The sequence below is a fragment of the Barbus barbus genome, assembly GCF_936440315.1.
Source record: "Barbus barbus genome assembly, chromosome: 41".
Taxonomy (NCBI): Eukaryota; Metazoa; Chordata; class Actinopteri; order Cypriniformes; family Cyprinidae; genus Barbus; species Barbus barbus.
In genome coordinates, this window is record NC_136719.1 from 23,028,366 (window position 1) to 23,046,227 (window position 17,862).

General features: G+C 36.7%; 1 protein-coding gene across 1 annotated transcript in view; it reads right to left on the bottom strand.

Annotated features, from left to right (window-relative positions):
* Positions 1 to 17,862, bottom strand: part of LOC306860188 (proto-oncogene tyrosine-protein kinase Src) — a 51,759-nt gene that overhangs the window by 7,312 nt on the left and 26,585 nt on the right. The window contains exons 2-6 of the mRNA XM_079401756.1: positions 16,526 to 16,775; positions 12,186 to 12,285; positions 6,015 to 6,113; positions 3,591 to 3,694; positions 769 to 918 (exon numbers count right to left, since the gene is read on the bottom strand). Coding sequence (XP_079257882.1) covers positions 769 to 918; positions 3,591 to 3,694; positions 6,015 to 6,113; positions 12,186 to 12,285; positions 16,526 to 16,766 — 694 coding nt within the window. The 5' untranslated portion in view covers positions 16,767 to 16,775. The remainder of the gene's footprint in view (positions 1 to 768; positions 919 to 3,590; positions 3,695 to 6,014; positions 6,114 to 12,185; positions 12,286 to 16,525; positions 16,776 to 17,862) is intronic.

The window sequence follows — 17,862 nt, forward strand, 5'->3', positions numbered from 1 at the left end:
GTATGTATGTATGTATGTACACACACACACACACACATATATAAATAAATACACATACATACTGTCTATTTTTTAAATATGTACACGCATATTCATATTTTTATATATATATATATATATATATATATATATATATATATATATATATATATATATATATATATATATATATATATATATATATATATATATATATATATATATTCATATACATATATATATTTTTTTGACAGCACTAATAAAAATGCATATAAATATCATTATTATTTTAATAATAATAATTTAATTTATTTTTTTATTAACAATAAACATAATAAAGAAACTTAAATGTATTATAATTATTGTTGTATTATTTTCAATAAACAACAATAACAACAACAACAATAATGTAGTAATAATAATAATAATAATAATGTAATCTACACTATTATTATTATTGTAATTATTATTGATAAGTAATAATATATTAATACAAAATAATAATATTCATAACTTATAAATAACTGAAATGTGGTAAACAAAATACACTTATTATTTCATCTTACAGCTTTCTCTTAGCAAGGTTTTAGGGGCTATTAACTACTTTTAGGGCAACATAAGAAGCAAAGGATGAATCATTATCTAATTGCTTTATGCTATTTTTTTATTTATAGTTCTGTGTTTTTATTTTGCAACAACTAAAGTTCCCACTTCCAAAAATACCAGTCTGTATCACTTCCTTTCACAGACATTCAGAAAGGAGCAGGTGTCTATGAGAAAACGACTCACGGCGGTAGTGGTTGACCAGCTGCTGTAAAGTACTGAACTGTGTGCGCGACGTGATGTAAAATCCCCCGCTGTCCAGCTTCCTGATCTTGTAATGTTTGACATTTAGACCCTTGACGTTGTCGTAATCCAGAACGGAAAGACAGTAGGCACCTAAACAACCACAAAGAACACATTTGAGAGATGAACAGGATGACATTGACGGCACCAACAAACATTTAGATTTGAAACTGTTAGATTATGATGGGTGCCAGATTCTACACTTTTGTAGTATTTAATTTTTCCTTGAAGTCGACTAAACTGAGCAAAAATATGCATTTTGTTTCTTTCGTTCTATTGCAGTTTCTGGTCCCCACTGGCTTCCATAGTATTCAAGTCAATGGCTACCGTCAACTGTTTGGCTACCAACATCTTCGTTTGTGTTCAACAGAAGAAAAAACAAATGGAGGATGAGTAAATGTGACAGAATTTTCATTTTTGGGTGAACTTTTCCTTTAAAGGGGCTTTTACTTAGTATAAAATATAAACTATCAAATCAATCAGACGACAGAAAGCATATAGTAGATTGTGTATAACAGGCCTTTCAGCAACATTTTGATCACGTTGATGATTCTGGAGCCTGTTTCATAAAACAAGTTTACCAAATAAGCCAGGCTTATTTCAGTTAGTCTGACTTATTTTGAACCATATCAGAAGACAATAAATCAGACTAACTGAGATAAACCTGGCCCCAGGTCTTCATAGGGTTAATAAAGTCTGTGTAAAATGCTCTGTAGAGGGCGCTGTGGTGTGGTCATTACACACATTCATGTCTCTGTCTGTCTGTCGCTTGCTCCCTCGTTCCCACCCCAGCCTCGTCTCTCTGGGGTTTGACTCATCCTTCAGTCTCTTTCGGTCTCTCACTGACCGTATGAGCTGCGTGCTATGGCTCGCGGTTATACGCTTGACCTACTTCTCGCTCTTCATCCCTGCAAGCACTTCTCTGACCTTCGTATTCTGTCATACGCAGCTCTTTACATATCATCTCAGATGAACGTTGTTTGTGTAAACGGCCATATATGGAGCGTGGATCTTTACAGTGTTTAGAGAGAGGAAGGCTGCAGGGAGGAGATGAGGAATGACCAACTGACAGCTGAAAAGGGGAATTCAACTGAAGATGCACTTTGTTCTGATCTGAAACTTCCTAAATGTAGACACATGCATGAGCAATTTCCTCCAAACTGGCGTTGCTTTTTTGTCATCGCTGTGTTTATTAATGGTTTCTTTAATGCAACTGTTACAGTAGCTGTGGGCTCTGAATTTGACTGGCTGAACAGCATTGGAAATATTTATTTGAGAGATGCTTTCGTTAAAAAAAGGAAAGAAAAATAGCAAATCACATTTGATCAGTTTTTGCATTTCCTGGGATGTTGAACTCTTGACCCTGATGTTATGAGTGCCAAGCTCTACTGTTTGAGCTCCGGGAAAGAACTGAGTTTCATTCCCTAGATGTCATTCTCACACAATTTTCCATTCATCCCTACAGTTTGGCCGTTGAATCAACACTGTGACACCAGACAAAGGGTAATGATAAAATATAAATTATATATTAATTCACAAAACTGTGGTTGCTTGGCAACGGTTTACAGAATTAAAGTTAAAAATGACAAGTCATCTAAATTAAAATGTTAAAATATATGTATTACTATTGTTATTATAATTATTATTTAAAAATAATAAACAATATAAATAATTTGCTATAGTAATAATAAAATTATTTTTTATATTTAATAATAAAAATGGTGAATTTATGGTATTAGATGGATTCATATATTTAATATACTCTCTAGGCCCTATATTTTGCAAAGTGTTTGCTTTGCTCCTTTTATGTGGATACAATTTTAATAATTCTTATTATTGCTTAAATTAATAATAAAGTGCTTGAAATATTTTATTGTGCTTTTATGGTGTTAGATAGATTTATATATTTAATATACTGCGCATACTGTATATTTGTGTTTTTTTGCTTTGCTCCTTTTAGTTTTATGTGGATATATAATTGTAATATTAAATTAAAAATAAAATTAAATATTTTATTGTGCCTTTTGGATAGATTTATGTATTTAATATAATGTGTATGCTCCTTTTTTTGTTTTTTAATTCTAATAATTGTCTATTTCTGTACATTTAGATTTCAGGAAGACTTGTAAAACTGTCCAGGGACTAGTACAGATGAAAAATATCCTTTGGGTTAAATCTGGTGCATTTACAGAAACATGTATTGATGTGCACGGTCTCCGTGCACAAAAAATAAATAAATAAAATAATTAATAAAACCTGTTATGGCTCATTTTCAAAACTTTCTTTAGCCCCTTGAGGTTAGAGGAGGAGTCTCTCCCGATGCACATGATTATAAAGCATTCACAGAGATGTGGTTTCAACAACAAAACCCAGTGGTTTATTAATCCAGATCTCCGGTATACTTTCCAAACAAAATAAAACTTCCAGAAAACGTAAAACACGGTAGCATAGTATGTGATTGAAGAAACTGTCATTCTCCGCCCTCTAACTCTGTCTTTCTAAACAATACTGCCTGGTTATTATGACCTGTACTTTCGCGCCACAGTGATGCGTAGAGGAGGAGGAGCAACACAAATCCACGTAACAGGATAGTCTAAGAATTCGACAAGATTTCTTCATATACTTAAATCATAATGTTTGAAATACAAAATAAGTCAAACTTAATTGAGATCCAAATACGGCTCCAACAAAACCTAACTAATAAATGGATCAAATAAATAAAATTGTAAAAAATAAAAAGAGTTCAGAGTTTCACATTCAATCACCTTTGGTTGTCTCGCTCTCTCTGACCAGGAAAGTTCCTCTCCTGTTTTCCAGACTCAAGAGGAGCCGCTCGGAGTCCCTACGTGTGATCTTTCCAAAGTACCATCTGGAGAGAGATGAAGAAAGAGAAGAAAAGAGAGAGTGTGTATTTAGAGTAATTAATCACATGTAACATTGTATCAGAGACACACAGTTGGCCAGAAATACAGCTTATGCTGGTACACAGACAAAACATCCCATTGTGCAAACATGTACACCACCATTCAAAAGTCTATTGTCTGTAGAAATACTCACCAAGGATGAATTTATTTATTAATATTTTGAAATATTACAATTTAAAATAATATTTTTCTGTTTGAATCAATGTTAAAACTTCCTGTGATGCTATTCAAAGCCGAATTACTCCAGTCTTCAGTGTCACATGATCCTTCAGAAATCAGTCTAATATACGGATTTGCTGCTCAACAAACATTTCTTGTTATTATCAATGTTGAAAGCAGCTGTGAAGCTTCATACTTCTGTACAAACTGTTAAATATATTTTTTCAGGATTTTCCGATAAACAGCATTTATTTGAAACCGAAATCTTTTGTAACATTCTGAATCTCTATACTGTCACTTTTGATCAATTTAACGCGTCTTTGCTGAAGTATTCATTTCTTATAAAAAAAAAATATCTTACTAACCCCAAACTTTTAAACAGGAGTGTACATTAATCTATTATGAAATCGAGCTTGCGTAACTAATAACATTTGCATTAACTTGCATGTTTTGGGCCTGAAATGACTATACTTTATAACAACTGTCATCTAAATTGTGCTGTATGAGATATTGAACATTGATTCAGGTTGATTGATAAAATGATGGTGTTTGGGATTCATGACCGACTCGGTGACATTTAGTGTCCATAAATCAGCGCAGTTTGTTGTTAACCGCTGTGCTCTCTCAGAGTCTTACCTTTTCTCCAGAGTCAATCTGAGATGACTGGCAAGGCAAGGGTGGAAAAATTAGTCATTATAGGTTTTCAAAGGAGTGCTTGTGTGTATTTGTTTAATGAGGCAGTCGACGGAGCAACTGCGCCTGTGCGTCTCAGGAAAAATGACCAGGATATGAACAGGACAGACAATAGTAGACGGGCTGCCTGTGTGCAAACACTGACATATTCTACTCAGTCAAGAAGGAAAAGGTTTTTGGGCCACCAGGGTTTTTTCGTTCTAACTGATGAGATGATGGAGAGACTTCATCGCAGATAATCCTACATTTCACTGCTGGTTATACTCTGTATAATTGTGTATGTGACAAATAATAAAAATCTTGAATGGAGGAGGGCGAAAGAGCAAAACCATGAGGGGAAATATGAAGGACTCAAAGGTAAGACCGGAAGGAGAGGGAGAGGGGCGAGAATTAATCATTCTGTTAGTAACGTCACAAGGGTTGAGCGTCAGTGTTATTTTAGTGTCATTGAGAGAATATTATAGTTTAATAATAGTCTGAATTGTGTTTTGTTTTTTAAAATTGTAATAGTTTTTGTATATTTTCCATTTTTGCTAAAGTTTTAGTAATTGTGTTGTGTTGTTGTCATTTTTTTTATGTCTTTATAGTTTTTATTTCCAGACAGACAGACGGACAGACGGACAGACAGACAGAGAGACAGACAGACAGACGGACAGAGAGACAGAGAGACAGACAGACAGACAGACAGACAGACAGACAGACAGACAGACAGACAGACAGACAGACAGACAGAGAGAGAGACAGACGGACAGAGAGACAGACAGACAGAGAGACAGACGGACAGAGAGACAGACAGACAGAGAGACAGACGGACAGAGAGACAGACAGACAGACAGACGGACGGACAGACAGACAGACAGACAGACAGACAGACAGACAGACAGACAGACAGACGGACAGACAGACAGACAGACAGAGAGACAGACGGACAGAGAGACAGACAGACAGACGGACAGACGGACAGAGACAGACAGACAGACAGACAGACAGACAGACAGACAGACAGAAAAATGCTGTACTAAAATACTCTGAAGTGTTTCCTGAGTGATGATTCATGAACAAATTGTTCTGCTGAGTCAGATCTTTTCAACACCGAACAAGTGACTCTCAGCCGGTTCTTTTTGATGAATCAGTTTTGCTCATGAATCAGTCAGGCTGGTTAAAAAATGAACATGTGATTGACTAAACTGCCAACTCATAACAAATTGAAATAAGTGGTATAAGTGTTTTCTTTCAACTATTGTTTTGTTAAAATACTCATTAACGAGGACCTAGAATCACTCTCAACTGAACGGAGAGATCTGACTGGATTCTGACATCACAATGAAGGGAATAAAATGCAAACCAGAGGATTCAAACAGGGAGGAGAACAGCAAAGAAAAGGAGAGAAAGAGGAGAAAGAAGAGGATTTACTCTTCAGCCTGGATGGAATCAGACGGTGCCACATAATTGCTGGGAATGTATCCACTCTCTCCTGTCGTCAGCGAGCGAGCCAGCCACCAGTCGCCTTCCCTAAGAGGGCAGAAAACACACATAATACACCTGCAGTTTGACTCACATTCAACATATTTGGTGACACATTCAATTCGGCTTTCTTACCCGCCCAAAACAAACACCCTGAGATTACATCTGTGGTATTATTCTTGCTTTATAATCCATGAAATGAGCCATGAGAATGCAGACAAAGCTGCTCTAAAAGACATTAACTACCTGCACTGCCAAATTAGGCATAAATGAAACATGCTTTTAAAGGGGTAGTTCACTTCTCCCAAAATAAACAGTCATCATTTACTCACCCTCATGTTGTTCCAAACCCATATTACTTACTCTTACCACTGTATATCTTACTACTGTATATCGCTCCTCTCATATGGAGCGCATAATTATATATACTACATAGATAGATAGACAGACAGATGGACAGATAGATGGATAGAACGATGGATAGAAAGAACGATAGAACGACAGATAGATGGCTAGAACGATAGATAGAACGATGGATAGAAAGAACGATAGAACGACAGATAGATGGATAGAACGATAGATAGAACGATGGATAGAAAGAACGATAGAACGACAGATGGATGGATAGAACGATAGATAGATAGATAGACAGACAGACAGACAGATGGACAGATAGATGGATAGAACGATGGATAGAAAGAACGAACGATAGATAGAACGACAGATGAATGGCTAGAACGATAGATAGAACGACAGATGGATGGATAGAACGATAGATAGATAGACAGACAGACAGACAGACAGACGGACAGATAGATGGATAGAACGATAGATAGAACGATGGATAGAAAGAACGATAGATAGAACGACAGATAGATGGATAGAACGATAGATAGAACAATGGATAGAAAGAACGATAGATAGAACGACAGATAGATGGATAGAACGATAGATAGATAGACAGACAGACAGACAGACGGACAGATAGATGGATAGAACGATAGATAGAACGATGGATAGAAAGAACGATAGAACGACAGATGGATGGATAGAACGATAGATAGATAGATAGACAGACAGACAGACAGACAGATAGATGGACAGATAGATGGATAGAACGATGGATAGAAAGAACGAACGATAGATAGAACGACAGATGAATGGCTAGAACGATAGATAGAACGACAGATGGATGGATAGAACGATAGATAGATAGACAGACAGACAGACAGACAGACGGACAGATAGATGGATAGAACGATAGATAGAACGATGGATAGAAAGAACGATAGATAGAACGACAGATAGATGGATAGAACGATAGATAGAACAATGGATAGAAAGAACGATAGATAGAACGACAGATAGATGGATAGAACGATAGATAGATAGACAGACAGACAGACAGACGGACAGATAGATGGATAGAACGATAGATAGAAAGATGGATAGAAAGAACGATAGAACGACAGATGAATGGATAGAACGATGGATAGAAAGAACGATAGAACGACAGATAGATGGATAGAACGATAGATAGAACGATGGATAGAAAGAACGATAGAACGACAGATAGATAGATAGAACGATGGATAGAAAGAACGATAGAACGACAGATAGATGGATAGAACGATAGATAGACAGACAGACAGACAGACAGACAGACGGACAGAACGATAGATAGAACGATGGATAGAAAGAACGATAGAACGACAGATGAATGGATAGAACGATAGATAGAACGATGATAGAAAGAACGATAGAACGACAGATAGATGGATAGAACGATAGATAGAACGATGGATAGAAAGAACGATAGAACGACAGATAGATGGATAGAACGATGGATAGAAAGAACGATAGAACGACAGATAGATGGATAGAACGATAGATAGATAGATAGACAGACAGACAGACAGACGGACAGATAGATGGATAGAACGATAGATAGAACGATGGATAGAAAGAACGACAGATGGATGGATAGAATGATAGATAGAACGATAGACAGATAGACAGACGGACGGACAGAAAAATAGATTAGTGTTGCAAAGAGGCAGAAAATTTCCTGTATATTTCTGGAAAACTTCCGAAATTTCACAAAAGTTACCAAAAAACAAATTTTAAATCATGGAAAGTTTCCAGAAATTTATTGGAAAGTTCCCACCCATTTGCATTCCTACTTTTGATCAATTTAATGCTTTCTTGGTCAAATACAAGTATTGATTCCTTTTAAAAAGTAAATTATTTGCTATATGCCTTCATTAAGTGTAAAGGAGCAGCACAAGCATTCATCAAAATACCTCTTTTTAAGTTCTATAAAGAAAGAAAATCATATGGGTTTGGAATGATGGATTTTTATTTTTGGGTGAATTATTTACTACAAAACTGGTGGATTTATCAAAAAGTGAGTCATCTGTCTGGGTCTCTATTGTCTGGGAGTCTTGATGGGTTTTTAATAATAGATGTTGTGTTTTAGTGTGAGCTGTGGGGTGTCAGACTGTGACTCACTCCCTAAGCTAAAGTAATAAGACTTCATCCATCGCCAAGACATGCTGACCGGACACAAACCTCTTCAAGTCTCTGAGCTACTGCTAGCTGTCTTTGAACGTAATTCAAACATAACCGCTCCAGTGAAAACAATGACATACAGCATATACACAGATGGGCACATATTCATATTCATACAATGCAAATATATTATTCATACACAGCATACCATTCAAAATTCAGATGTTAATGAATTATTTATGTATGAAAAGGCATAAAAACAGTGATTCTGATAAGCAGGGTATATGAGAAGAGACTGCAATACATTTTATAACAATTATGCACCTACTACAACATCGAAATTGTGTCAAAACAGCACCATTTTTTCCTGTGTTAATTTAACTAAATGCTAATGCTATCTTGCTTAAATATAAACATTTCATTTGTTTTTAAGAATCTGTTAGCTTTGATGTCTTTCATCTGCATGTATGCTGGTGTATAACTATAAAATATTAGCTATAAAAACACTTTTTAGCATTTAGTTTTTCAATTTGCAAGGTGATTTTTGTCCAATTAAACAGAATGACCTCTGGAATGACAACTAACAAGTTAGCTAAACTCAAAATGTAGCCATTAGCCTTTGGTTTGCATTTGTACTGTTAACTTTGCTAAATGCTAACGTTGCCTGAACATTTTTTTTTTTTAGTTTATTAATTTACATGACCACATAAAATCAAACCACAGAATTGTTTAGGGTTTAGCTTTGATATCATGTGCTGTGCATGCTATAGTGTACTCCTAGCATAGCACATGTGCTAAAAATATATGCATAGGCATTTAGTCTTTCATTGTGTGGGCGGATTTTTGTCAAATAAAATGATAACTAACAAGTTAGCCAAACATAACCACTCGCCTTTAGTTTTAATACGTTACTTTAGCTAAATGCTAATGCTTTTTGAACATTGTTTTAAAATGGCCACATGAAATCAAAACCTTTGTGGATTTTAGTCCATGTCTGTTAGCTTTGAACTCATATAGTGAACTTGAATATGTGCGCTATCCTTTTTAGCCCATATACGCATTTAATCTTTCATTTTGTGAGGTGTATATGGATTTTTGTCCAATAAAATGATCTTTGGAATGAGAATGAGAACTAGCAAGTTAGCTAAACTAAAAACGTAGCATGCAGCCTTAAGTTTACAATTCTACTATGCTAATTTAGCTACATGCTATTGAAATTTTAACATTGCTGCTTTTAGGTTCATTCACTTTATGTCCCCATGAAATCATTTAGAGTCTGCACATTTTCAGGCCAACTATATGCTACTTTACTCCCACTAAAGCCATGAGTTTATATGTTTGTGATTTAAAAAAGGGACATGTGGACATGTTCCTGTGACAACTTCCTGTTTAACAGGAACTACATGTCAACATTAGAAAGGAAATGTTATATTTGATATGATTTTCATTGTTCTATGACTTATGCACTTATCCTAATCTAGCACAGCATGCAGTACAGATACAATAGCATGGGAATTAGCATGTAGCCTAAGCAAATATAAAGGAACAATGGATAATACACCAAAGGACCATCCACAAAGTCAACGTGAAGGACAAATGTAAAATGAGTGAGCCAGTTATAAGGAGGTGTGACACTATTTCTGGACCACTTCCACAGTCCATTCTAGAGAGTCAGGACAAATCTCAGGTGGACAAGCAAATGGTGAAATGACACACATACACACACACAGAAAATGGACACCGAAAGAGCAAATTTACCAACCTGGGGTTTACCAACTTTCTCCTACATAAACGAGCGAGAGCGTGTAGAGAAAAAACACAGAGGAGATGTGAAGTGTTTGGACATAAAAGCAGAAAAAGCAGAAGCTACAAACATCCTACATAGTCTTAAAAACTGACTGAAGGTCAGCTGCCGCAATGATGCACTGAAAACACAGCATTTATCCAACTCATCATCAGTCGAGTACTAAAAATATGGAAAACAATAAATGTAATGTGTGTTTGATTATCTCTGCTGCTGACACACGACTCAGAAGGTCCCAGCGATAAGCCGGAGCAGCTTGGTGATTGTGTTAAAAAGCGGATTACTTTATTATCAGGGGCTTCTGGGCAGGGTTATGGACAGCGGTGGGGATTGCTTGTGGTTTAAATGGTGAATCTCATGAAAACATCCAGGTTTTTTTTTTTTTTTTAACCCAAACTGTTCAAACACCCCAAAATCGGTCTTAACCACAACACTATTTTGGTAACTTGTTTTAATTAAAAAAATAAAAATAAGTATGCTTCATTTCAAGTCTAATATGACTGAAAGTAATGACTTCAGCTCATGATGAATCATATGCTAATTTGTAGTAAATTCATTCAGTGAATGATTCATCAGACATCTTCAAACTGATAATCTGTACAATTCATAAAAAATTACTCATATGAGTCATTCTTTCATGAAAACAAATTATATATGCACTGCCATTTAAACGTTTGGGGTTCTTTTGAAATAAATTAATACTTTTATTTGGCAAGGACACAATTAATTGTTCAAAAGTGATAGTAGAGACATTTATAATATTATGTAATTTAATTAAATTATATTTCAAATAAATGCTGAAAATATTAAATATTATGAAATATAAGCAGTTTCCCAAAAAATATTAAGCAGCAAAATTTAAGCAATAATAAAAAAAAAAAAAAAAAAAAAAAAAAAAGTTATATATTCAGATAGAAAGCATTTAAATTGCAATAATATTTCACAATATTACTCTATTTTAGACCTTAGACCTTCAGGACCTTTTAATATCAGTTAATCACATTTATCACTTCTTGTAGAAGTTTTCCTTCTGATGTTTTGTTTGTAAACCCCATCATTTTCAAAGATTCTCATTACTGGAATACAGTCATATGTTCAGTGTTACAAAGATCAAGATTAAATTCAAAATTAGTATGAATAAAAAAGTATAATGAAATAAAAATGACAATTTGTGAGGAACAGCTGCTTAATAGTCATGGAAATGATGTCACAATTTGAAAATTCTTAATGCTATTAAACACAGACTTCATTTTCATTCAGCAAAATATCATTTCTCATTTCTTTTTTTTGATTTTGGGTTGAAATATGACCTGGCCATGTTCCGTTTTGAGAGATTCACCCATATACTGACATAAAAAGGCAATTCCCCAGGTCCGCTTTGTGCTGAAACCAGAGGATGTTTCTGAGAGCGTTTTTATTCTCCTAACAGTAGCATTGTGCACTGGAATAAGGAAGTGAACCGCAGGTGTAGAAAGGAAGGAAAATGCTCCCTTTGGTCCGGGAGGGGAAGTGGAGGTAAAGACGTGCAGCTGAGCTTTTTTTTGTGCACAGGAAGACCAAAAAAGGAATCCAGAGAACAAAAAGCCGTCATCTCCCACAAATACAGCGCCTTCAGAGGGAGCCAGTTCCTATGGTTACCATAGAGAAAGAGGGGGGGCTGCGTGTGCTTGGGGGGGTTCAGCAGTCAGACAGATGAGAGTCGTGAGTGTGCGTGTGTGTGTGTGGATGTCTGCATCAGTGGGTGTGTCTATTGCCCTCTGGAGCCCTGTTAATTTTGCTCAAATGTGTTTGTGTTTCCCTCTTACGTGTTATTGACAATCTGGAGTCGTTCTCCTTTCCTGAATGACAAATCAGAGGCGGTTCGTGACTCGTAGTCATACAAAGCCACAAACGTGGTCACGCCGCCTATGGAAAAATACAAGAGACAAACAGAGCGTTAGCTTGATGCATGCAATTCAAAAACTTAAGCAGGGAAATTACATTAACCTAAGTGATATAATGTAATGTTGGGTTGCCAATGAAAATGAGCATCTAAAAAAAGTCTAGACTTGCACAGTCAGACATTTGACTACCAGCATAAAGACTCTAAATGGTTAATTTTTAATTTGTTGAATGCTGGTCTATTCATTTGATGTTGAATTCATTCAAATCAGGGTTGTTATAGTTAATAACTAAAACTAAAATCATAAAAAAAAACATTTTATTACCAGAAATAAAATGTATCTAAAAATAAAATAATATAGAAAATGTATTTTATTAACTGAAATAAAATAAACAAATATCAAATAAATTATTAAAGATATTTCAATTGGTCGCCAAGGCATCATTTCTCATATTCAATTAGTTTGTCAATGTACTAAAATAACAGAAATCAAAATCAAGAACTATAAATACTATACAGACATATTTAACAAAAACTAATAAAAATGACAAAAACTACAATTAATTTAAAACTTAAATTAAAAACAAAGTATATCAATGTAAAAAGTATTAATATAGGCCTATTATGATTATAATACTATAATAATATTATTACTAATACATATAAGTAAATTTACTTAATTATAAAACTTATTATTATTAATAAAAGCTTATACATATTTTAACACTTTTTTAAATAATGGTGAAGCAGTTTCCAAGAATGGTTGCATAGACAATACTGGATAATTTAGATTATTACTGACCAAAATGCAAAATGTTCACAGACTTTGTGGCCAAAATTTCAAAACATCAAAACCTAAAAAGTGCCAGTTATTTTGCGAACAAACTAAGGACAACTGAAGGATGGCGCTGCTGAGTTTGGAAGCCGTCCAGGTCGCTCCGCTAAGATTGTGCTTTTATTTACTTTTTTTTTTACTTTATCTTTTTACACATTTAACGTCGGCACTGATCACGAGCTGATAAAGAGCTGATAAAATGTAAAAACTGTAACTTGAATGCAATGTAAGTCGCTTTGGATAAAAGCGTCTGCTAAATGCATAAATGCATAAATGTAAATGTTTCAGGACACTTTATCCACGAATCCTTCGTGGCCACTGGAGATTCTTCGGAACGCAGAGATAAACAATAACCCCCCCGAGGCGTCGGATCAAGAAACACCGCGGGAAACGCACTGGGATTCGAGACAGACTCTGGAAAAGGGCTCATAGTCCTCCTCTTCCGAGTATTCTGCTCACAAATGTCCAATCCTTGGAGAATAAAATGGACGATTTTAGAGCCAGGATTAGTTTCCAACGGGACATAAGGGACTGTAACATCCTTTGTTTGTCTGAAACATGGCTAACGCCCTCGGTCCCGGACACTGCTGTGATGCCGAGTGAGAACTTTTCTGTTTTTCGGATGGACAGAACAGCAGAGGCCGGTAAATCCAGGGGTGGAGGAGTGTGTTTCATGATCAACAAGAAATGGTGTAATCCCAGGAATATCTCCATTCTGTCGCGTTCCTGCTCACCTCATCTGGGACATCTTTCCATTATTTGCTGCCCATTTTATCTGCCCCAGGAGTTTTCATTGATCATTGTTACTGCTGTTTACATTCCACCACAGGCGGACACCGGCTTGGCTTTGTCTAAGCTTCACGATGTGCTCAGCGGCTACATCAACAAACATCCTGACGCTGCCTTTATTATTGCAGGAGACTTTAACAAAGCCAGCCTCAGGCAGGTCACGCCGAACTTTCATCAACATATATCCTGTCCAACTAGAGGACCAAACACTTGGCTGCTTGGGATCATTGCTACACTCAGTTCAAGAATGCCTACAAAGCCCGCTCACTACTGGCTTTCGGCAAACCGGACCATGCCGCCATTTTCCTCACACCGGAATATAAACAAAGGCTCGTTCAGGATCCCCCAGTGCAGAGAGTAGTGACGCGCTGGTCCTCCCACTCAGAAGCTATGCTACAGGTGGCTCTTGATGACGTCGACTGGGACATGTTCCGGGCGAGTTCATCTGACGTCAGCGAGTTCACGGATGTAGCATTAAGCTTTGTAAACACGCTAACCGAGCAAGCTGCAGAAACGTCCAGCGCGTCAGGAAAGCATCCGGACCTGATGGGATAACCGGCTGTGTTCTGAGGTCCTGCGCTGATCAGCTCGCTTGTTTGTTCACTTCCATCTTTAATGAGTCCCTTGCTACCTCCGTGGTTCCCACCTCATTCAAAAAATCCGTAATAATCCCTGTGCCTAAGAACATTAAACCCTCTTGCCTGAATGACTATCGCCCAGTTGCCCTCACATCTATAGTCATGAAGGTTTTTGAGAGACTTGTAAAGAGCCACATTTGCTCCTTCATACCTGTTACTTTGGACCCTCTTCAGTTTGCCTATCGCCCAAATAGATCCACTGACGATACCACCTCTCACGTTCTCCACTCTTCCCTCACACACATGGACAGCAACAATGGGAATTATGTAAGGCTGCTATTCATTGACTATAGCTCAGCTTTTAATACTATAGTCCCCATCAAGCTGGCTTCTAAACTCACTGACCTCGGCCTAAACTCCTCACTCTGTGACTGGATTCAAGACTTCCTCACCGGCAGACCTCAAGTGGTGAAAGTTGGCCAGTTCACCTCAAACTCCATCACTCTGAACATAGGAGCCCCACAGGGCTGTGTCCCGAGTCCCCTGCTCTACTCTCTCTACACGAATGACTGCGTGTCCTCTCACAGCTCCACATCTATTATCAAATTCGCTGATGATAGTGTGGTTCTGGGCCTCATTTCCAACAATGATGAGACCGCTTACTTGGATGAGGTAGAGAGACTCACATCATGGTGCCAGGACAACTGTCTCTCTCCGAATGTGAGCAAAACTAAAGAGCTGATCATGGACTTTAGGAAGAGACAGCAGCGGCCCTAAACTCCTCTTATGATCAGTGGGACCCCTGTGGAGAGGGTGAGTAGCTTCAAGTACCATGTGTAAACAACTGCGACAGCTGAGGAAATTCAGGGTCTCACCAGCAATCCTGAAAACTTTCTATTCAGGGACCATAGAAAGTGTATTGACTCAGTGCATGTCAGTGTGGTATGGAAACAGCTCCAATCAGGACTGCAAAGCACTACAGAGAGTTGTGTGCTTAGCTGAGCGCATCTCAGGGTCTGCTCTCCCCTCTCTGCAGGACATCTACCTCAAATGCAAAAATAGAGCTGTTAAAATCTTCAAGGACTCAAATCACCCTGCTAACCATCTATTCACTCTGCTTCCATCTGGTAAGCGCTTCCGTAGCCTGATGGCAAAAACTGAGAGACTTAGAAGGAGCTTCTTCCCCCAGGCCATCAGGCTCCTAAAATCTAACTCTGTGTCAGAGACTCACGACTCCATGTAAATATTACTATATCAATAAGTTATTCATAATTTTTTCTACCTCGTATTGCTGCTATTTAAATACCCTGTACAATTTTTTTGCACATGCTTTTGCACATTCCTCTTATAGTACTATTTAAGTCAACAACATACTGACCTGCACATTTATATTTCTATTTTTTATTTTATTTTATTCTTTTATTTTTTTTCTACTTTTCTTTTTCTTAATATTTATGTACATTCTGTGTTTTGTATTCTATATAATTGCACTGTCCTTGGAGAGGACCTGACTTACATTTCACTGCTGGTTATACTCTGTATAATTGTGTATGTGACAAATACAAATCTTGAATCTTGAAACTATGGTAAATCCAGCAAGTGGTTTTTAACAATAATATTTTTTTTTCTACAAATTTGTTTGTGGAACAAAAACAGACAAAACTTCTGCATCCTGACTCTCAGAGATCCTGGAACACCAGCCAATCAGATCAGAGTTTAGCATTTTGGAAAATCCTTTGCTTTTTTGTGTGCAGTATGCATCAGATGGTCAATTAAAGGCCTAATGTGGCGTCTTAGTCTTAAGACTAAAAAAAGTCTACCTGTGAATCTCATTCATGGGATTTAAACAATGAACTGTCTGCACTTTTTAGAATTTTATATACATAAATCTATAATGAGCCTAATTTACATAGAAAATAGGTGTGCTGAAAAGCGCTATAGCGAATAAAGGGCATGTTTTCCTGCACAAAACTGTTTAGTCAGTTCACCCTTCAGATTTAGAATACCGAAAGTCAGCAAAAGCAGAAGCGTAAGGACGCTGATCAGACCGAGCTGCATTACCGGAAAGCGTGCCGACCCTGTGAGGAGACGTGATGCTGTTGTTCAAGTTCACGCCTCCAAACAGCGCCTGCTCTGCGTTGATGATGTTGGGCTGGGTGCCACGTCTGGTGCCGTCCACCGGCGGACTCCGGTTGGGCGTGAAGGACGACTGGTTGGGACTGTGATGGTGTCCTCCAGTGCCGTCGTCCAGACTCCGGGAGCGCTGGCCGAGCTCTTTGGGTTTACTCTTGGCTCCGCCCATGGCCTAAGCCTGCAAAGAGACAGTCCGTCAGCTGATGCTTTTACCCAAAACACCTTACAGTGCACTTACTACTTACTACTAGTGTAGCGTAAAATCAAGTAGTTTATCAAAACTAAAAAATAGTATATCATTTAAAATAATATAGAAAAATAAAGAAAAGAAAAAGACAAATGTGAATATTTAAATATGTATTTAATATGTATTTATTTTATTAAAATATAAAATAAATAATTTAAATGGATTTATTTATTTAAATAAATCAATAATCTATCTAAAATAAAATAAAAAATAAATAAATAAAAAATAAATACATTTGGATGGTTTATTAATCAGGTTCTCCTGTATTTGAAAACCAGTCTAGATCATTCTAGATTTTAACCACGCTACCCGTAACAACCTATTACATTCAAACCTTTGGACATTTGACACATATATTTTTCAGAAAAATAACTTCCATGCAATTTGTTCCATTAAAACACTTCAAACGAATATTTGACCCCCTCTTTTTCCAGCGCTGCCGCTAGAGACCAGCCCATTTTCATGATTTTTGCATGAAATTCATGAATTATTAACCAACGATGTTCAAGCAATACTCTGCTATTCCCAAAGTAACACAAATAAAGTGATACTGGTGCACAGAAATATCTTTATCTAGAGAAATATTCAGTATTAAACCGTAATCTCATTATTACATATGAAAGCGACACACTTCATCCACTATATTAAAATTCAGTCGGCAATTGGTAAATATTATCCAAAGGCTGCGTGGCTTAATGCATATTAAGCATCAAAGATATTTCAGATAAGTGATTACACTTTGATTAAAGATGACAAATACAAAAATGCTGTTAGAGGTTTTGCCTAAGCAAGCACCACTAATAAAAAGTCAAGAGATTCCTAAAATTGACCGAAATAAATTAAAGAATACTTGGCATGTGAATGTCAGTTCACACTGACAGATCTGATCAAAAGAAAATGGCCAAGTGGCCGCAGTTTGTGCAATCCACAGTAGCCTGAGGTTGTGTTTAGTGCACTTTAACCTTGCTTCAGCCGAGTACAGGAGCGCTCAGCTGTTTCCTCTCACATACCAGTGACA